General features: G+C 37.8%; 1 protein-coding gene across 3 annotated transcripts in view; it reads right to left on the bottom strand.

Moving 5' to 3' along the window:
* SHLD2 (shieldin complex subunit 2) overlaps positions 1–22,986 on the bottom strand; it is a 160,122-nt gene that overhangs the window by 25,684 nt on the left and 111,452 nt on the right. Inside the window, exons 5-8 of one of the 3 annotated variants that reach the window (XM_037049386.1) lie at positions 20,781–20,975; positions 20,488–20,622; positions 7,798–8,004; positions 2,120–2,348 (exon numbers count right to left, since the gene is read on the bottom strand). In XM_037049386.1, coding sequence (XP_036905281.1) covers positions 2,120–2,348; positions 7,798–8,004; positions 20,488–20,622; positions 20,781–20,975 — 766 coding nt within the window. The remainder of the gene's footprint in view (positions 1–2,119; positions 2,349–7,797; positions 8,005–20,487; positions 20,623–20,780; positions 20,976–22,986) is intronic. The other 2 variants (XM_037049388.1, XM_037049389.1) reach the window with 2 other exon arrangements.

The raw sequence follows: 22,986 nt of genomic DNA, 5'->3' as shown, positions 1-22,986 counted from the left end.
CTTTTGAACTGGACTAAAGCACAAAACAACTCTATCATGATACAATTCCTAGAACTGGTCCTGTATCACTAAACTATTAAGAAATAAAACAAGTGGAACCCAATCAACAAAACAAGCAAGCAAATTATCCAGAGACAGTGAAATGAAGAACAAATTGACAGTAACCAGAGGGAAGGTGGGGGGGTGGTTAGAGGGGGAGAAGGGGAGGAGTTTTCAGGAACATGTATAAAGGACACATGGACAACACCAAAGGCGGGTAGGATCAAGGATGGGAGGTGGGGATGGCTGGGGTTGGGCAGGGGGAGTGACAGGGGAAACGAAGAGAACTGTATTTAAACAACAATTAAAAAATGTAAAAAAGAAAAACATTTTCACCTAGCAAAAGACATAACCAATTAATCATATAGCATAGTCTGCTTGCCAACACCAGTCACAGCTCTTTCAAAACAATTTGTGTAATCCCTTTAGAGCCCTGCTTTTTCTGTCTTTATGAACTCTGTCCCTTTCTTTCCCTTCTAAGAACACTTTTGGTTTTCTACCCCAGTATGTGTCTACAAAACTGCAATTTAGACTTCCTAAAAGTCCCCCAAACAAACCTTTTGTTTGCCTTGCTGTTCTTGGTCAAAGAAGCATAGTAGTGTATGCTGTATGATTGACAGCATACACTAGTGAACAAGACAGATCTGGTTCCTTCACTTGAGGAACTTAAGCATTTAGTGAGATAAAAAGATAATAAGCTTTTTGACAATGATGCCAGATTGTTCAATGGGATCATAATAGTCTTTTCAACAAATAATGCTGAGACAACTGAATATTCACATACAAAAGAATTAACTTGGGCCCTGGCTGGCATAGCTCAGTGGATTGAGTGTGGGCCTGAGAATCAAAGGAATCGAACAGAAGGATTATGGTTTGATTCCCAGTCAGGGCACATGCCTGGGTTGCAGGCCATTTCCCAGCAGGGGACGCATGAGAGGCAACCACACATTGATATTTCTCTCCCTCTCTTCTTCCCTTCCCCTCTAAAGATAAATAAATATAATCTTTTTTAAAAAAAGAATTAAGTTGGACTCCTTCCTTACACCATAGATAAAAATTAAAAATAAATCACAGACCTATATGTAACAGTTAAAACTATACAATTCTTAGAAGAAAATATAGGAGTAAATCTCTATGATCTTGGCTTATAAATGATACATTTTTAAGATATACCAACCAAAACCAAAAGAAAAAAGATAATAAAAAGTGTTGGCAAGGATGTGAAGAAACTACAACCCTTATACATTGCTGATAAGAATGTAAAATTGTGCAGCAGTTTTGAAAAAGTTTGGCAGTTTCTCAAAAGGTAAATATAGAGTTACCACATGCCCCAGCAATTCTACTTTCCAGTGCATACCCAAGAAAAATGAAAACATATACCCATGCAATAATTTGCACATGAATGATCACATCAGTATTATTTATAATAGTCAAAAAGTGGGAACAAGCCAAAAGCTGACTTGGATGGAAGAAGGAATGAAATGAGAAGTGACTGCTGAAGGGGCTTTGAGGGCAGGGGTGATTAAAATGTCCAAAACAGCCCTGAGTGCTATTTTGTAAAGGCATGCAATTTATAAGTTAAAAAAAAATTACCCATGAATGTGAACACTTATTATTTGAAATCAATGTGTTTTTCACTGAATTGGTTAGCCATTTTATCATAGCACTTTTGGGATCCTTATTTTTCTAATGTGAATTTGGGAAAATTGAAGTACAGAAAGGTACGACACCTTAGTAGCTTCCACAACTCAAAGATTAGATCATATAATACTTTCAACCTTTAAATTCCAAATATTTGTTAATGTGGGGGACTGAGTTTCTTCATTTAGATCTTGGTTGAAAGTGTAAACCAAGTAAAAATTTTCTTCAGTATAGCTTCTTCAAGACAATAAGCTCTCCCAATTATCACTTTTAAAACTTCTGTTATGATTTTAATCACTCAGGGGAAATTCTGTACTCTTGTATTAGCTCTAATTAGTTCTTATTAGAAAGTAAGAGCTGATATATGTAATTTCGGGGTCATTTCCAGTCCTACAAAAATAATTATTTTCCATCTGATTGGTTTGTTTAGTTGCCTTACCTGTAGTATATTTTCTTCATATTACATGGCAAGCAGCTAAAACATTGTTTGTAGATCTTGTTCTCATCTGTTTCTAGTTCCAATCCACATTTTGCACAACCAGTATACGTAATGTTGGGAAGAGAAGAGAAAATGCTCTTCAGAGAACTATGAGCATTTATAACTATTTTCTGATCTGCTGTAATATTAAACACTAGCTCTAAAATCTCAGCTTTGATTAGAATCACTCCTACAAAAGATAGAAAAAAATGTTATAAATTATAGGACCAAAATTATAATTTACAAATATGGCTAATTATGTACTTAATTTACAGTTTCTTATTGTGAAGAATACATCCAAGATCTTGTTCTTGGTCTTCTCTTCTTCACTCTTCCTAAATAATCTCACTCACTTATGGTTTCATTATTGACCCTAGAATGTAAACGGTGGTTTGCCAGCAATTTAGAGTAAAGATTTAATTGGCTAATTTGGCTGAACAGGTGATATTTTCTTTCTTCTTCTGTCCTCTGGAATCATACAAAATAAGTTTAATTCTTTTAGCAGAAATCCCTTCCAACACTTGAAACTAGTTAACGTCTCTTCTCTCCTTATCCTCTCTTCTGTCTCTTTAAAGTTATTTTTAATTTTTGATTACAGAGAGAGAGACAGAGAATGAGAGAGACAGACAGAGAGAGAGACATCGAATTGCTATTCCACTTAACTGAGCATTCATTGGTTGATTCTTGTATATGCCCTGACCTGGGATCAAACCTACAACCTTAGTGTATGGGATGATGCTCTAACCAACTGAGCTACCCAGCCAGGGTCCCTTCTGTCTTTTTAAGTGATCATCATCAAAAGCCAAATAGGAGGTAAGTTATCCTTCTATTCTCAATTTTGTCTAAAAATCATATACCACTAGCTTAACCTCTTTTTTAAACTTTCTTTTTCAATTTCCTGCCCAACATCATCATATTCTGGGTGTTGATGATACAGCCACATGAGCACTGAGAGTTCTCATTTACTAAATGTGTGACTTACCACGAACCCCAAACACACTCATTCTCTACTCACTGGCTCACGCACTCACCTGTTAAAAAAAGAAAAGAAAGAAAGAAAAACTGAGTATCTATTATCTGCCAGACACTCTTTTTTTTTTTCTAATTCATCTTTGGCTTATTGTGTACTAGTGAGATATATGAGTTTATCTGAGCATTTCCTCTCTTCCTCTCCATATTCAGTTTAAAGCCATTTAAAAAAAATTTTAAAGCCTTTATTTAAGCATTTGTTCTTTAACCATCTAGCAGGCAGTACACTCTAGGTCAAGAACTCATCACTCTGGTGTCCAATTCTCTTTTCTGGTTATCTCTTTGAGAGTCCCATTAATGGTGATTTCCTATTTCTAAGTCCTTCAGTTTGCTTTAGTCTTTTACTGCCTAAATATTGTTTCATCATGTCTGCTGATTATGTCATATATCCCATCTCATATGAATTACAAGAGTGTATATCGGTCAGCATATCTAATAAACTATAGCACAGACTCTCCTTCACACCTTTTCACATACATGTTGAATCATTAAGAAACTACTTAATGAAAGAATTTAGTAATCTTAGAAGAGTGTTAATAACTCCTCTAACATTTTATAAATTTAGACACCTCTTTTAAGAAATTTAAAGCTCATAACAAACAAGGACTCTGCTTTCAAGGGAATTACAGCCTGCTGGGCACTGATATTCTGCTGATGACAGGATGAGGTGCTGAGTGAGCATCTTCATTTCTTTACAAGGAGTCAGGAAAAACTTATCACTCTCTTGCTTTTGTTAATCTTTGTTAAAAGAGCAAAACTTCTTAGAAAATTCTGCCATATTGTTCTCGCTTTCTCCTTCCTTTTATTTAACTACGAAATAGTTAGGCTAGGAAAATAGGCTAGGAAAAACTTCCTTTACTTCCATGTGCTCTGATAGATACTATGATAGACATAAACAAGGACAGAAACTATGAAGTCAGCCCTCATAGTTGAAAATAAAGAAAATGAAAATGGCTCAAAGGTCCTCTCTGAACACAACCTACCAGGGACTGATTGTAACAATACAAAGTTTTTGCATGGTTTCCCAATAGGGAGCACAGCTCCAGGGTTTCCAAGAATACTCCCAATTACCAGTCTCATCCCCCTCTATTGGTGAGACTCTATATCCTTGGTGCCATTAATCATCAGCACTGTGACCACTTATTTTGTTGATATTTTTTATTTGAAAATCTAATTCTAGGTCATTAGTCCCAGGAGGTAACTGTTTTATGTAAGCAGTAGATAAGAGAGTTGACTTCTGCGTGATACCAAATTGAATGGAGTTCCTCGACTGCCTATGGCATCTTTCTTGCAGTGATCAGCTCCATAAGCTTGTGGGGACTTGGGAGGTGGGGAGACAGGAGAGGCACACAAGTATGAAACTGTTTTAGGAACTAATGTGAAACTACAACATTACCCAAGATTTTACCAGTATGTATAAATCTAGAGTCTTCTGTGGCCACATGCAACTTACTTCCATTTTTGAAAGGTGTATAAAAGTGTAACAGTACAAAAATTGTAAACTTTCGCCCTGGTTGGTGTAGCTCAGTGGATTGAGCATGGGCCCATAAAGCAAAGGATTGCAGTTCGATTCCCAGTCAGGGCACATGCCTGGGTTGCAGGCCAGTTCCCAGCAGGGGACGCACAAAAGGCAACCATACATTGATATTTCTCTCCTTCTCTTCCCTTCTAAAGATAAATAAAATCTTTAAAAATAATAATAATAAAATAAAACATTAAAAATTGTAAATTTTCTATTATTTATCTTCTAGAAATGTTAGTTTTAAATGAACTATTAGTATTAATAAACATTTCAATGCACATATGAGTATATAGTGTTCTTCTCTGAGAATAAATCTACATATTCCATTAAAAGTTGGGATTTTTTAGAGGTGTTATTATCTTTGTTTTCTACTTTCACTCTCTTTAACTTAGTTTTATGATGCTAATCATATCTTATAAAATATATATACATACCTATGTAAATGAACACAACCTATAAAATTTTAATCTGGTATTTGGCCCATGTAGTGCAAGAAACTAGATTCACACTCCCACCTTGTGATACAAAACATCCCACAAATATTTGGTCTTTGCCCCTAGTCCTGGACTCCAAAATCCCTTAGAATCTCCAGCGTGATAAGTGTATCTTTTGTATGCGATTGACATGACTGGTGACTGGGGGCCCATAGGTAGCTTCAGGATGGAGACTAGTCACCAGAAAGACTACAGCATGAGGTTGAAACTTTTGGCTCTACCCTACAAACTGAAAGTTTTAGTTAATCACCAATGGTCAATAATTTAATCAATTGTGCCTACAGGATGAATCCTTGATTAAGATCCTTAAATAACAGAGTTGAGGGAGCACATAAGGGTGCTGGGAGATTGGTGCAACTGAAGAGGTGCATCTGTGCATGGAGCGGAAGCTCCATGTCCCTTCACCCATAACTTGCCCTGTGCATCTTTTCCATTTGGCCTTTCCTAAGTTGTATCCTTTATAATAAACTGCTAAGTGTAAATCAAAAGTGTTCCTGAAGTCTATGAGCAGGTCTAGTAAATTACTGAACCTGAAAGGAGGGTATGTTGTAGGAATGCCCAACTTTGTAGTTAGTATATGGGTAACATCTGGACTACATCTTGACTGAAAGAACTCCATCTCAGAGGCCTAACTGTGATTCCTTGCTTTCAGTAAAATTCCATAACCTAACCACATCCTTAAAGGAAAGAATGTATGATGATAACATCCTTTCTCAACATCATATTCTGCAATAGCTTTTTTGTCAATTAAATAGTAACTAAAATGTGTGCACAAGCATTATTTTTCAGGCCCTTTGAGTGGTCTACTGACCATGGGAAACATCTTGTGACTACCCAGGGATAAACTGCCTCCCGATGATGATTGTGGGACAACTGACCTCATCCTTATTCCCAAGCCCTACACCCACCCCAAGGCCCCTGTATAAGCTACCCACAAGAACTTCTTGGGGAGCTCAACTTTTCTTTTCTGGTGAGCTCCCTTGTACACAAGCTCTCTTCATAAATTCTATATGGTTGATCTTGTACTGAGTTTTTTGCTCACCTCTATGACATGGAGATTCAAGAACCTGGCATTGAAGGTTTGGTAACATAGCCAAGTCAGAATATGTCCAGGATACAACACAAAAGTGCGGGTATCCTGGGTACCAGTACTTGTGACTGGCATATGAAGCAAGGATAGTCTTGGGGGGTTGAGCTCTTAAACCCGTGGAGTCTGACACCAATTCTGGGTATGGTCAGTGTCTGGGAGTGTCAAAATTGAATTGTGGGACATCCAGTTGGTTTCCAGAGATTTGGAGAACTGGTTGTTGGTATGGGAAAATAAAATACATACATTCAGTGTCAGAAGTATTGCATATAAAAACAGTTCAGATATTTGAAACAACTAAAAAACTAAACAAGTGTATGAAAATATTCTCAAGACCTTGGATATCAGGCAACAGAGTACAGTGATCTTTAAGAGACTGAGCCCAGTGACTGTCTCAGCCTATAGACATGCGAGTTTCCTGGCTGCAGTGCAGGTAATGGGAACCCAGCAGAACCTGATGGTTTCCTTGAGTTCAGAGGAGAAAGAACTTTTATCTGGAAGGCTAATGTTGCTAGAGTTCTTAGGGCAGGGTAGTAGACAGACGGGAGCTACAAAAAGAGAAAGCTACAGAGGGTCCCCCTAGAGATTTCACCTGAGTATCTGTGACCAGAGGTCAAGGAAAGAACCATCTGAAAGGATTATTGGGAACAATTCCCTGAAGCTTGCACAAAGCCAGGAAAAATGCATTTTCCCACCAGCTACAGTGGGAAGTCTCATAATCCATAGGGCATTAAATAGAGAACTCAGAAGCTGTACTTAGAGGGAAATTTATGGCACTAAACACCTACCTACATTGGAAAAAAAAGTAAAAGTCTCATATCAATGATCTTAGTAAAATCTAAGAAAGCAGAAGAAAGAAAATAATAATGATCAGACCGGATATTGATGAAGTAGAAAACAGGAAAATAGGGGGGAAATCAATTTGAAAAGGTCAATAAAATCAATAAACCTCTAGCCAAATTAACCAGGAAAAAATAGGTAGAAAACATAAATTAGCAATATCAGCCCTGGCTGGTGTAGCTCAGTGGACTGAACGTGGGCCTGCGAACCACACGATCACGGTTCGCTTCCCAATCGGGGCACATGCCTGGGTTGCAGGCCAGTTTCCAGCAGGGGACTCACGAGAGGCAACCATACATTGATATTTCTCTCCTTCTCTCCTTCCCTTCCTCCCTAAAGATAAATGAATAAAATCTTAAAAAAAAATCTGTTAAAGGGGGAAAAAAAAACAACAACTAGCAATATCACCCTGACCAGTATGGCTCAGATGGCTGGGTACCATACTGCAAAGCAAAAGGTCACTGGTTCAATCTCCAGTCAGGGTACCTACCTAGGTTGCGTGCTGGAGTTTGGTCCCTCATTGTGGCATATGGGTGAAGCAACCGATAGATATTTCTCTCCTACATCAATGTTTCTTTCCCTCTCTTCCTCCTACCTTGCCCTCTCTCTAAAAATAAATAAATAAAATCTTAAAACTAGAAAAATCTTATGTATATAAAAATCTTACCTGAACATTTATCTTCCAAGTGTGTTGCTAAATCTGTTAGCTTCACAAAAGAGGTCATGCTTTTTTGAAATTTTGCTTTAAACATAATTGCTCTTTCATCGTCATCAAACAGGCACTCACAGGATGACCAAGGTGTTGTATGCAATTCTAGGTTTTCTAGGATGCAATTGCGCTGAACGAAAAGATATTTAAATTCCCAAATATAATCTTAAACAAACAAATAAAAACAAAAAGTTATCAAAAAGGAAATAATTTTGGCTCAGAATCAGATTAAACAGATTAACCTAATTTAATCAGTTAAATATAATTTTTATCACACTAAGGAATTTGGGTATAAAGGGACAAAATATGAATATATTAAGGCAACAGTAAAGATGCCAGAGATAATTTTAATAAAATTTTTTCTAAAGATTTCTTGGTCTCCTAAATAGTCACAATTTATTATAACCAACTGCTTTTCAGAGTGGCAAATTTTCATTTTGATATCTATAGGCAAAGATGACATAATAAGCACACAGAAATGGATACAGGTCTGCCATATTCAATATCTCCAGTTGACTTTCAACACCTTAGTTTTCTTGCATAGGTATCTTTTCCCCACACAAAAAGGCATTTAGATACAGTTGTACAAATTTTTAATTCCCTCAGTAATAGTTCTAATTCTTAAAACTACATTAGCGCAGACCTTCTTGCCTAATAACCATATTCTATATTAACAAATTTAAATTCAAACCTGTAATAAAACGGAGGTCTCTTACCACTAAGCTTTCAATAATAAAATATTAACTAAACTAAAATATTTTTAGTTTTGCTTACTTCAAGTCAATATCTAATTCACATGCCCTCACCCACTTCCTTATTTTCTTCATTTGACAGGGTTTTTTATTTCCAGCAAATTTTAGAACAAGTCATTATTCTGTATAAATATTGCATCATTAGGAAGTATTAAAGCATCTGCATTCTACATTGCTGCTTAAAACCAATCAATGTTTTTAAAATAGTTTTGTCGTCTTATTACAAAATACACAGATAAACTAAGTAAATAAATAAACAGCAGCCATAATCTCAATACCCCAAAATAAAGTTAACATTTGTTTTCAATGTTTCATTTTTACTTAACATGTCAAATATATTTTTACATGTTATTATTACTCCACATTATTTAAAAATCTGCATAATATTCCATTGCATGGGTAGGCCAAAACCTTTAAAATTATTATTATAGCAATACTCTATTTTGGAGCTTGTTGGGTTTTTCTACTTTTCACTATTACAAATAGTAGTACCAGGATAAATATACTTTTAGCTACATTCTAACACATAGTCATGATGAATTTCTATAAGTGTGATTATTAGGCCAAAGGTATTCCAAATTCTAAGGTTTTCACATGGATTGTCCTCAAGAAAGGATTTGCCTAAATTGCATTTTCGACAGCTTATGAGAGTGACTGTCTCTTCATATCTTCTCTATTAATTTCTTAAGAAACAAATCATCTATCATTTTGCGTGTGTTCAGTTACTTAAGTAAAATTTTCTTGTATTTACTGGTCATTTCTTCTTTGAGGACTTGCCTGTTCATGTATCTGTTGTCCAATCACACTCACAGATATTTAACTTTTGCATATAGCATTATTATCTGACAAAATGTAACTTTTCTCTGGTTTCTCACTTGTATTTTAAGTTTGTATACAGTGATTTTTATGTTAATATACAGTATAGTAGATTTTGTTGCTGCATGTTATTTAACCTCCTAACACTGGATTTCAAGTAAGTTTGCTTTATTTTCTTCTACTACTCATTCTTTCTTTTTTAAAAAAACCACATATGAATCTCAAACTGATCTCTAATTTATTTGGGCACAACTACTAAGTATAAATTTGATTTTTTCTCAAATTATTAGCTAGATATCCCAAAGATTGTGTAAAAAGAAAAAAGTTCACTTTTACTTTCTAATTATAACATGTTTATTGTATAATATTTAGATAAAGAAAAGGGAATTAATAGGTGATAAAGACTGGCTATGCTTTAATAAGCTGGAAAAGGAACCCTCATAGGTTTGAACTTTTTCATACTAAAGTGTTTAAAAAATAAATGCAGATTCACAAACGCACAAAATTAAAACTAAAGGTGAGATGAAAAAATAAAAACCTTACAGTATCATACAGAGGTAGCCACAGCTAACATTTTTGTATCTATATCTCCAGTTTTTAAGTGTAAGTACATATTTATAGATCCACTTTTATTAAAATAGTATTCTACTACACATAAAGTTTTATCACCTACTTTTTAAATTAAGTAATATATCATATACATCTCTCCAGGCTAGTGAACATACATCTATTTGGTAGTGAATACCTTTGTGTGCCAACCCAGAACACAAACCGCCTGCTTTAACTGTTCCCACACCCTCTGCAATAAGCTCGGGCATTCCTAGCTCTACTTTTCAAACCAGTTCCCCAGGCTACAGGTGAATGAATCAAATTCCATCTGGGCAATCAGATTCTCTTTGCTGGGAATTTGGAAATGCTACTGACCTCTTAAAAATATCCAGTTGGCCAAAAAGTTCATTTGTTTTTTTCCGTAAGATGGCTCTAGCAGAACTTAGTTGTCTTTAAGTTCATTCAAAACAATTCTTTAGACCATACTGTGACAGCTGTCGTATCAGTATGCATTAAAAAAAACTTACCAAAACTGGCAAATATTAGTGTAGCCATTTTAATACTGAAGAAGAAAATACACACTTTTGTTATATTATGCTTTATTATTTCAAGAAAAGTAAAAAACATAAATGAAATGCAAAAAAAGATCTGTGCAGTGTATGGAGAAGGTGATGTGACAGGTGGAGTGTGTCAAAATTGGTTTACGAAGTTTCGTGCTGGAGATTTCTTGCTGAATGATTCTTAATGGTCAAGTAGACCAGCTGAAGTTGAGTTCTAGTTCTAACTACAAGCCCTCAGTGCCTAAGTTCAAATATAATTTCTTAATATACCCAGGGATTGCAAAACCTGCATGTGCATGCATTTTTTAACTTTACAATTATCTTCTTATTACTTGAAATGATCACTATTTCCACCTCAAATGTCAGTCTCTTTCTCCCTTTTTAAAAAAATATATTTTATTGATTACAGCATTACAGTTCTCCTATTCCCCCCCTTCATTCCCCTCCACCCTGCACACCCCCCCACCATTACCCCCCTTTACTTTATGTTCACGTGTCACAAGTTCTTTAGATTCTATATTTCCCATACTATTCTATTCTTGCCCTCCCTCCTATCTATTTTCTACCTACCATCTATGCTACTTATTCTCTGTACCTTCTCCCCGCTTCTCCTCCTCCCACTCCCCTGTTGATAACCCTCCATGTGATCTCCATTTCTATGGTTCTGCTCCTGATCTAGCTGTCCTCTTAGTTTGCTTTTGTTTTAGGTGTGGTTGTTAATAACTGTGAGTTTGCTGTCCTTTCACTGTTCATATTCTTCGTCTTCTTTTTCTCAGATAAGTTCCTTTAACATGTCATATAATAAGAGCTTGGTGATGATGAACTCCTTGAATTTGACCTTATCTGAGAAACACTTTATCTGCCTTTCCATTGTAAATGAAAGCTTTGCTGGATAGAGCAATCTTGGATGTAGGTCTTGGGATTTCATGACTTGGAATACTTCTTTCCAGCCCCTTCTTGCCTATAAGGTGTCTTTTGAGAAATCCACTGACAGTCTGCTAGGAACTCCTTTGTAGGTGACTGTCCCCTTATCTCTTGCTACTTCTAGAATTCTCTCCTTCATTTTAATCTTGGCTAATGTAATTATGATGTGCCTTGGTGTGTTCCTTCTTGGGTCCACCTTCTTTGGGACCCTCTGAGCTTCCTGGATTTCCTGGAAGTCTATTTCCTTTGCCAGACTGGGGAAGTTCTCCTTTATTAGTTGTTCAAATAAGTTTTCCACTCATGGCTGTTCCTCTTCCCCTTCTGGTACCCCTATAATTCGGATATTGGAACATTTAAAGATGTCCTAGAGGTTCCTAAGCCTCTCCTCATTTTTTTGAATTCTTGTTTCTTCATTCTTTTCTGCTTGGTTGTTTCTTTCTTCCTTCTGGTCCACTCATTTATTTGAGTCCCAGTTTCCTTTCCATCACTGTTGGTTTCCTGTGCATTTCCCTTCATTTCAATTAGTTTAGCCTTCATTTGTTCCTCTAATTTGTGACTAAAATCAACCAGTTCTGTGAGCATCCTGATCACCAGTATTTTGAATTGTACATCTGATAGGTAGGCTATTTCTTGGTTGCTTAGAGTAATTGGCTCTGGGGCTTTGAATTCTTCTTGAGCCATGATGTTTTGGTCAGGTTGTGCCTATTATGTATGAGGGGCGGAGCCTTAGGTGTTCACCAGGGTGGGGCAACCCAGGTTGCTGGGTTGTGACACTGTATGTGGGGGCAGGGTCAGAGAGGGGCAATGGCGGTCTTGTCTGCTGCTTCCCACCTCTGGGGCCTGCACTGTCCATCTCACCGCTTGCTCCTTTGCCTAATTTATCTGCGCGTGAATGTGTGACCATGGTCAGCCTGCCACCTTGCGCCCTCACTGGGTCTGCCTGTCGCAACCCCACACCTAGGACCTGCCAACCACTGCCCACATGCCTGGGTCCGTCTCGCTAAGTTTTCCTGCGTAACCCCTCTCTGCCAGTTGCTGGCTCTGTCCCTCTTACCGGTCTGGCCGAATGGTTAGTTGTTGTTGGACTTCCATACAGTTCAATTTTCTGTGTTTTGGTTGTGTTTTTGTTACTAAAACTTTGTTGTCTTTAAACTTGGTTGTGCGAGGAGGCACAGTGTTTCCACATACACCTCCATCTTGGCCGGAAGACCAATCTCTTTCTCCTTAACAGTGTAAATTTTTAAAGGTTCTCTGAGCTATTTTATTCTTCTTCCATTCATCACATAGAAAATATTTACTAGTGCAGGCATAGTGCTAATGGTGATACAATGGTAAACAAGTCAGTCATAAAATTTATAATTTGATAAGAAAATTAGTTAATTATTATGCAAGCCAATAGGCAAGTTAATCCTAACTGTGTTATGTGGTACAAATAGAATACAAAAAATGATCTGATAGAGAGCAGTTACATATTTACATGTGGGAGGCCTGCCAAAGGATACTCAATTGGAGCTGAGAGATGAAGGAGCCATACCCATGGGAGAGTTGGGGGGAAAAGCACTCTAGGTAGAGGAAATATGTAAATTCAAGATACTGAAGCAGGGAAAGGATTGCCATGTTTAAGTAACAGAAAAGAGTCACATGCAGTTAGGCTAGTAAGTCTGAGGGATAATGGTATTTAAACAAATTGTGATACATTTCTGTATGTGAATCATGAATTAAGAGGTGAATGGGAGAAAAAAGCCAGAATCACACTTCTGGTCAAGACAGCAATGTAGTTATATGCAGTATTCGCATCCTTCCACAACCATATCAAAGCTACAACTAAACTACAGAACACTCATCATTCAGAACTGTCTGAAATTAGGTGAATAGAAGTCTAACAACAGACAGAGGTTTAAAGAACTTGTGCAAGGTGGCACAGGTGGTTTCAATCCCCAGTTGGGACACTTGTGGGAGGCAGCCAATTGATGTTTCTCTCTCACATTGATATCTCATTCATATTCTCTCTCTCTCTCCTTTTCTCTAAAACCAGTAAGCATACTCTTGGGTGAGGAATTTAAAAAAAAAAAAAGCCACACCAAGCCTGATAGGAAGGGTAGACACACATAACAGGCTCCCACACCCATGTGTGGCAAATCAAAATCAAGGGAGGTATCTCAGCTGCAGAGAGTCCCCCTAAAAAGTGAGGGGTCATAGCCCCACACCAGGCTCCTCAGCCCAGTGTTCCAGCGCCTGGAATAGAGAGGCCCAAGAAACAGGGCCTCTATAGTAGACAGTTTCAGACCACACTGAAGCACTACCCAACCACCTCCACAGCTACACACTCAAGGGGTAGACTCAGCAGGCACAGAGCCCCACTGAAATAAGCCCTGCTCCATGGAGTGGGCCCCTGGGCAGCTTACCCTCCAGGGTGATCACAGCCAGTACTCAAACTAATCAGCCTGGGGATAAATCCCTCCCACTGCCCTGTTGACAGGAATCAAGGCTCAACTACAACAGAAGGGTATACACAGCCCACATGACGGTGGGGGGTGCACTTGGAATGCCCAGCTTGGATGATCAGGGAGGCTGTGCCACTAGACACAGGACATCTACTACATTAGACCATTCTACCAAATACACAGAAACAAACACAAAGAGGCTGTCAACATGAGAAAATAGAGAACAGGAATAAAAAACTGAACAAAATGGAGACAAGTAACCTACTAGATGCAGAATTCAAAACACTGGTTATAAGGATGATCAATGACACTTTTGCCCCATAGCCAACACTTTTAAGCGACCAAGAAATAGCCAACCCATAAGATGCACAGTTCAAAATACTGGTGATCAGGATGCTCACAGAACTGGTTGATTTTAGTCACAAATTAGAGGAACATATGAAGGCTAAACTAATTGAAATGAAGGGAAATGCACAGGAAACCAACAGTGATGGATAGGAAACTGGGACTCAAATAAATGAGTGGACCAGAAGGAAGAAAGAAACAACCAAGCAGAAAAGAATGAAGAAACAAGAATTCAAAAAAATGAGGAGAGGCTCAGGAACCTCCAGGACATCTTTAAATGTTCCAATATCCGAATTATAGGGGTACCAGAAGGGGAAGAGGAACAGCCATGAGTGGAAAACTTATTTGAACAACTAATAAAGGAGAACTTCCCCAGTCTGGCAAAGGAAATAGACTTCCAGGAAATCCAGCAAGCTCAGAGAGTCCCAAAGAAGTTGGACCCAAGAAGGTACACACCAAGGCACATCATAATTACATTAGCCAAGATTAAAATGAAGGAGAGAATTCTAGAAGTAGCAAGAGATAAGGGGACAGTCACCTACAAAGGAGTTCCTAGCAGATTGTCAGTGGATTTCTCAAAAGACACCTTACAGGCAAGAAGGGGCTGGAAAGAAGTATTCCAAGTCATGAAATCCAAAGACCTACAGCCAAGATTGCTTTATCCAGCAAAGCTTTCATTTACAATGGAAAGGCAGATGAAGTGATTCTTAGATAAGGTCAAATTCAAGGAGTTCATCATCACCAAGCCCTTATTATATGACATGTTAAAGGAACTTATCTGAGAAAAAGAAGATAAAAATACGTACAGTGAAAGGACAGCAAACTCACAGTTATTAACAACCACACCTAAAACAAAAGCAAACTAAGAGGACAGCTAGATCAGGAGCAGAACCATAGAAATGGAGATCACATGGAGGGTTATCAACAGGGGAGTGGGAGGAGGAGAAGCGGGGAGAAGGTACAGAGAATAAGTAGCATACATGGTAGGTAAAAAATAGGGGGAGGGCAAGAATAGTATGGGAAATATAGAATCTAAAGAACTTGTGACACATGAACATAAAGTAAAGGGGGGGTAATGGTGGGGGGGTGTGCAGGGTGGAGGGGAATGAAGAGGGGGAATGGGACAACTGTAATGGCATAATCAATAAAATATATTTAAAGAAACAGTAGAGTGGATGAAGCCTCTGGGATAACTTCAAGCATACAACATTTGCATCACTGGTGTGCTAGAGGAGTAGAGAGTAAGCAAAAAATTGAAAACCTATTTAAAAAATAAACCAAATTTAAAAATAATGAGAGGAAACTCCACTAACAGGATAAAGGAAACATACATACAAGTTCAGAAAGTCCAGGATCCCAAACAAGATGAACCCAAAGAGGACCAAGCCAAGACATACCATAAATTAAATTATTATTCTTTATTGATGTTTTTAGAAAGAAGGAGAGAGAGAACCATCAATTTGTTGTTCCATGTATTTATGCATTCACTGGTTGCTTCCTGTATGTGCCCTTGTGAAAGGATAGTAAAAAGCTAGGAAAACTCCAGAGCAAGTGGAATGAGGAAACTGAGACAAGAAAATGAAGGCCAAACAGTTTGAGCAAATTACAGCCATTTGGTGAATCACAAGACTTTATCTCCCCTAACCAGGGACACTTGAGAGTAAATGGTTTATACCTCTCCTCCCCAACCAAAGAATACATTGCTCAAATCACCCTGGTCTGGGAAACAGGGCATACAGACCCAATTAATGCCTTTTGTGCCTGCTAAACCGAAGAACAAATGAAGTCAGGGACTAAATAACAAAAACCCATTAAAAGCCAAGCAGACCCAAGATAAAAGTAGAACAGTATAGCAGACCAAAGAATATTCCCAATCCCCACCCCTGGTGTACACATTTTGACCTGTCAGCATATTAAAAATGCACCTTCAAAACTGATGAATATTCTACTGAAACCCTCCCGTAAGATTATCACTCACAGAAGAAAGATTAAAAGCCCTCAGGACAAAGACTCAGGGTAGGCATTTTTTAAAAAAATGTCTGAATGAATTTCAAACCTCCATGTATAACTATGATTTTGCATTAAGTATAACCACAGATACTGGGATTACTTGCATTTACTCTGAGCTTAATTAGTAATGTCATGACAGTACTTTATTACAATGTTATTTTTTAAGTGTTAAACTTCTATTAAATTATTTCAGGATGATATTGCTTTGGAATAGCATTTAGTTCTGAATAGCTTATTATATGTGTTCGCAGTACTTCTTAAGAACTGTAATTTAGGTCTCCAATCCACCCTCATTATGACACAAATTGTGACCAATGCTTGCTACATATGAGACATAGCAAATGTGAACTTGGAATTTCTTGTTATTCTTCCCCAAAACATCAACTCTGCTATCTTCAGTATTCAATAATGACTGAATCAATAATTATTCAATATAATTCTTTCTGATTATATCATCTAAATGTGAATTTTTTAAATCCTTGGGACACGGTAAAATCAGTGCCCAATACAAAGGAAGGTTAATAGAGAATGCTTCAATAAATAATAAATAAATAGAATGCTAACAATTTTTTATATATTTTATTGATCACACCATTACAGTTGTTCCATTCCCCCCTTCATTCCCCTCCACCTGCACACTCCCTCCCCCACCATTCTCCCCCCTTAGTTTATAACCACGTATCTCAAGTTCTTTAGATTCTATATTTCCCCCACTATTCTTGCCCTCCCCCTATCTATTTTCTACCTACTGTCTATGCTATTTTCTGTACCTTCTCCCCCCTTCTCCTCCTCCCACTCCCCTGTTGCTAACCCTCCATGTGTTCTTCATTTCTATGGTTCCACTCCTGATCTAGCTGTCCTCTAGGTTTGCTTTTGTTTTAGGTGCGGTTGTTAATAACTGTGAGTTTGCTGTCCTTTCACTGTTCATATTCTTCGTCTTCTTTTTCTTATATAAGTCCCTTTAACATTTCATATAATAAGGGCTTGGTGATGATGAACTCCTTGAATTTGACCTTATCTGAGAAGCACTTTATCAGTCCTTCCATTCTAAATGAAAGCTTTGCTGGATAAAGCAATCTGGCTGTAGGTCTTGGGATTTCATGACTTGGAATACTTCTTTCCAGCCCCTTCTTGCCTATAAGGTGTCTTTTGAGAAATCCACTGACAGTCTGCTGGGAACTCCTTTGTAGGTGACTATCCCCTTATCTCTTGCTGCTTCTAGGATTCTCTCCTTCATTTTAATCTTGGCTAATGTAATTATGATGTGCCTTGGTGTGTTCCTTCTTGGGTCCAACTTCTTTGGGACCCTCTGAGCTTCCTGGATTTCCTGGAAGTCTATTTCCTTTGCCAGACTGGGGAAGTTCTCCTTTATTAGTTGTTCAAATAAGTTTTCCACTCATGGCTGTTCCTCTTCCCCTTCTGGTACCCCTATAATTCGGATATTGGAACATTTAAAGATGTTCTAGAGGTTCCTAAGCCTCTCCTCATTTTTTTGAATTCTCATTTCTTCATTCCTTTCTGGTGGGATGTTTCGTTCTTCCTTCTGGTCCATTCCATTGATTTGAGTCCCAGTTTCCTTTCCATCGCTATTGGTTTCCTGTGCATTTCCCTTCATTTCAATTAGTTTAGCCTTCATATGTTCCTCTAATTTGTGACTATAATCAACCAGTTTTGTGAGCATCCTGATAAACAGTGTCTTGAACTGTGTGTCTGAGAGGCTGGCAATCTCTTGGTTGCTTAGAGTTATTGGCTCTGTGACTTTGAGTTCTTCTTGCGCCATCTTTTGGGCTGTTCGTGCCTGTTACGTATCAGGATAGGAGCCCTAGGTGTTCACCAGAGCAGGGCAACTCAGTCGCTGGGTTGTGCCACTGGATGTGGGGGCAGGGTCAAAGAGGAGCAATGGTGTCCTGTCTGTCGCCTCCTGCTGACACCACAGGTGGTGCAGCTGCCACGGTCACCGGGGCCCTCGCATTTCATCCCACTGCACACGAGTGTGCCACCGCCGTCAGCCCTCCACCACTGGGTTTGCCCTCTGGGGCCTGTGTGATCCGTCTCACCATGCGCGAATGCGCGACCGCGGTCAGTCTTCCCCGCACCCCTACTGGTTCCGGGCTACCTGCGTGCATAGGTAGGGGGATCCTTCCTGCCTGACCCTGCTCCTCTGCTGACCCCGCCCCTCTTACCATCCCTGTTGAATGGTTCGTTGTTGTTGGACTTCCGTATAATTCAATTTTCTGTTCTTTGGCTGTGTCTTTGTTCTCCAAACATTTGTTGTATTCAAACTTGGTTGTGGGAGAAGGCACAGTGTTTCCACCTATGCCTCCATCTTGGCAGAAGTCCAGAATGCTAACAATTTTTAAAAGTAGAAACCACTTACTTAAACGCCCATTTGAAATTGGTATTCCCATTTTTAAAAGAATAGTCTTAAGGTATTGAGGTGAATATTAAAACTTAAAAATGATGGTTATTAATAAAGTATGCCAATGTAAACAAAGAACAGCTACATCTTAATTTCAGGATTCATAAAATCTCAATATTAAACTAAATACCATAGAATTATCTTGAGACAACTATCACTTCTCTTTTATCAACCAAACAGCTATTCATTTTAAAAGAATATTTATAGTAAGGATGGAGTAGTCTGCTTTGCTATTTAGAATTGGAATACCTTTTACCTACATCTGATCATCATGCACTAGACTCATGCTTCTGACTATGGAAATGGTGGTCAGGGATGATGGTTAGTCCATCACTGACAAATCTGTCAGATTTCTCAACCAAACAAATATTTGTCCCTCTTCGATCCTAACATAAAAGTCAAAAATTGGACTTATCTCAAATCCCAGTAATAGGGTGTTAATGATTAAGAGAGACAATGTGACAGATTCTATCTTTAGGTAACTATTTTGTAGGTAGAAGTTCAAGAAGAAACATTAACTCTTTCAGATAAAAAAGAATGGAACACACACTTAATCTCTGAATGAATTTAGCAGGGTAAAATAATTTATAAGCCACTAATTATATCTTTGTTACAATTAAAGGATGTCATAATGTCAAAAAGAAAATATACTATTTAATTGAATAATAAATTCCATTTCATTCAATACATCATAAATTATTAAGTTATGCTTTAAAGAAAAATGTAATCATGGGTCATATTTTAACCATAAACATTCTATGGATGGCTAACAGTCTAAACATTTAAAATAACTAGAATAAAAACCTGGAACACAATAATTTACTAAACAGTAACACTGTAATTTGAAAGAGTTAATGCAATTACCCTAATGCCTGCCTTATAACCAGAGGGAAGTTTATTTATCAGGGTACTTTGTCTGAATAAAAATTGAACAAGTTTCTCCAGAATTAAATGTTTAAAGAACATTATCTGAAGGAGGTAAGATCTTTGCTAAAATGGTAAAGTAGCATACCTGGGAATAAATGGAAGCTTTTATTTTACCACAATTAACTTTATTTATTGACTTCTTTTAAGAGTATATTCACCTGACTGGTGTAGCTCAGTAGAATGAGTGTGGGCCTGTGCACCAAAGAATGGAGGTTTGATTCCCTGTCAGGGCACATGCCTGGGTTGCAGGCCAGTTCCCAACAGGGGACACAAAAGAGGCAACCATACATTAATATTTCTCTCCCTCTCTCCTTCCCTTCCCCTCTAAAGATAAACAAATAAAAATCTTTTTAAAAAAAGAGAGTACATTCATTAAAGCTGGGGCAAGAACAGGAAGGGCTGAAGGCAGAAGCAACAGAAGAGAGCCTAAGTAAGTGGTGCTCTGCTTTGGCTCTCCAGAAACCTTATGGGGAAAAAAATGAACCAAGGTGGAGCTACTGTCGGCTCACTGAAAAGTCAGAGAAAAGGGGGCTTTGGATACTGGTACAGGGGGTTAGCCAGGGAAGAGCTGCTGCTGAATATTGCTGTCCTGGTTACAAATCTCAAGGGGTTCCTTTGAATTTCAGAGAGAAAAGTAAAGATGCACACCTGAGAGGGAACAAAGGTGCGGGCGTGCTCAAGAGAGCACCCACTGTAGAGGACTTTTTAGATTACTTACTTGCTTACAGGAGGTATAAAATTATAATGGAAGACATTTTCTATTATAATAGAAGAATATTTAATCATGATCTCTTATTTTTCAAATCTAATATAAATCTCTTAAAAGTCTCTTTGTCTTAGGCTCATAAGCATTAACCATTTACCTAACTATAAACAGATTAAATGCTTTTTGCCTTATTTACCTTTCTTCCTTTGAAGTTGGGGATACCAGGCTGCTCCATGACCCCATAATACAAGCACATAATGTTGACCTTTGGCCTGTTCCACTGTTAACATAACTTTCCTTTGCTTCTCTCCTCTATAACTATACAATGCCTCTGGAAAAGAAAAAGAAATATTTTATTTACTCTATCACATGTGATACTATATTTTAATGTCTAATGATAAAGATACAATGATAAACAAATTGTACACTAAGGTCTTGTATCTTAATTATTTTATAATCTAAAATTAAGGAGGCGCCCAAAATGATTACCTGTCAGTACAGTGGTATCAACGACTCTTAGTACTGCATGGACTAACACGTCAGGTTGAAGCTGCTCCAATTCTACAAATTCTATACTGCTCATTTTCTGAGGCTGCCTCTGAGGAAGATCTCTGAGATAGGAATGTTTTGAAGATACATATGCCAGTAAGTCTTGAAGTACAACACCACTGACTATACTGGAATCTAAAAGAAAAAAACAACACACATGTACCAAAGATGGCAAAATTACATTTTCTTACAACACTGTATTTTCTTACAACTACATTTTATGCTGTAAAGTATATTAAATACAAAAAAAGATTTCATTTCTCAAAACACGTAGCTTATTCTTAACAGTTTATATGCAAAAATAAGCTTGATATTTTTAACCAAGAAACAGAATTATGTACTATCTCCAAAAATCTTGCCTTATTCCCTAACTTCTCTATCTTGTTATCAATAATTTTTTCACGAATTAACCTAGACCAACATTTCAGTTATTTTTTTGACTCCTCCATTAGCCTGTTGTATCTAATTGGTTCCCTAATCTCTGATTTGATCACATCTTCCCCCAACTATCCATTGCCATTCTTCCTCAAGACTTAGTGCCCTGACTGGTGTGGCTCAGCGGGTTGAGTGCCAGCCTATGAACCAAAAGAAAAGGTCACCAGTTCGATTCTGAGTCAGGCCACGTGCCTGGGTTGCAGGCCAGGTCCCCATAGGGGGCGTGTGACAGGCAACTGATCAATGTATCTCTCACACACTGATGCTTCTCTTCCTCTCTTTCTCTCTCCCTTCCCCTCTCTCTAAAAGTAGATAAATAGAAAAAAATCTTTTTAAAAAGCCACTTAGCATATCATATCTGAAATACTCTAAAAGTCACTTAACTGACTCTTTCCCTGAACATGACTTATTCTTTTCCACTTGTAAGCCTTGGTCCTCACCATTTTCACTGGCTGCAATGCTGTCATCCTTCTTGCTACCTATCCAAATACTGCACAGAATAACCACCATATGCCCCCAGAAACTTCTTTTATCCCTCTCATTTGGCATTTGCATATGTGATACATTGTAATATTCCTCTTGATTGTTAGATCAGTTATTTAATCTATCAGTCATTATGCAATTTAGATGTTTTTCTCTTTCCAGTCTCCAATTTTTTCTAGTTTTTTATTCAGATAATTTTAATACAATAAAACACACATTTTAAATGTACAAATTGATAAGTTTTGCTGATCAAATTCTAATATTTCTGAAGGAAAGGGAGGTATACATGACTGATTGTATACAGTTGAATACATGACTGATTGCTGACCAAATAAGATCTTAGCAAAAACACTTAAGTACTTTTTAGAAAGCAAAGACTATGAACTAATTTCAGTAGGAAAAAAACAAATGACTCTTCTTTCCTTCCTTCAGTAACATTCTTATCCTAATGTATTTTTTATGCCACACTAAAGCCTCATTATTCACTCACTCATCAGTAGATCATCCATATGACAGGCATTATACCAAGTGCTAGAGATACAAAAACATATCATGATGCCAACAATGAAGGCATTATCAACCGAGTTAATAACAAACATTGGGGCCCTGGCTGGTGTAGTTCAGTGGATTGAGCATGGGCCTGAGAACCAGAGAATTGCGGTTTGATTCCCAGTCAGGGCACATGCCTGTGTTGGGGCCAGTTCCTGGCAGGGGACACACGATACATTGTGTGTCCTCAGCAGAGGCAACCATACATTGATATTTCTCTCCCTCTCTCCTTCCCTTCCCCTCTAAAATAAATAAAATATTTTTTTTAAAAAAAGCAAAGCAGGGGGCAGGGGAAAGGTGGAAGAAACTAGGTTGTGCCCTGGCTGCTGTGGCTCAGTGGACTGACTCCTGGCCTGAGAACCAAATGGTCAGTTGGTCGATTCCTAGTCAGGGCACATGCCTGGGTTTCCGGCCAGGTCCCCAGTGGGGGGGATGTGAGAGGCGATAGATGTTTGCCTCTCCCTCTTCCTTCCCCTCTGTCTAAAAATAAACTCTTTAAAAAAAACTAAACAAAAAAATAAATAAATAATTTTAAAAAACCCCATTGGGATTAAACTATAAAAGATATATCTAACCATTACTAAGAACACACAAAAAGAAACTCCCAGAAAAGTTGGAAGAGGCTTTCTTGAGAAAATATTTCACCAAGGTTTTAGAAAAATGTTTAGTTTTCTAAGTA

The sequence above is a fragment of the Sturnira hondurensis genome, unplaced genomic scaffold, assembly GCF_014824575.4.
Source record: "Sturnira hondurensis isolate 20B ecotype Veracruz unplaced genomic scaffold, ASM1482457v3 Scaffold0006496, whole genome shotgun sequence".
Taxonomy (NCBI): domain Eukaryota; kingdom Metazoa; phylum Chordata; class Mammalia; order Chiroptera; family Phyllostomidae; genus Sturnira; species Sturnira hondurensis.
Note: the sequence above shows the minus strand (reverse complement) of the source record. Positions and strands in the feature narration are given on the sequence as shown.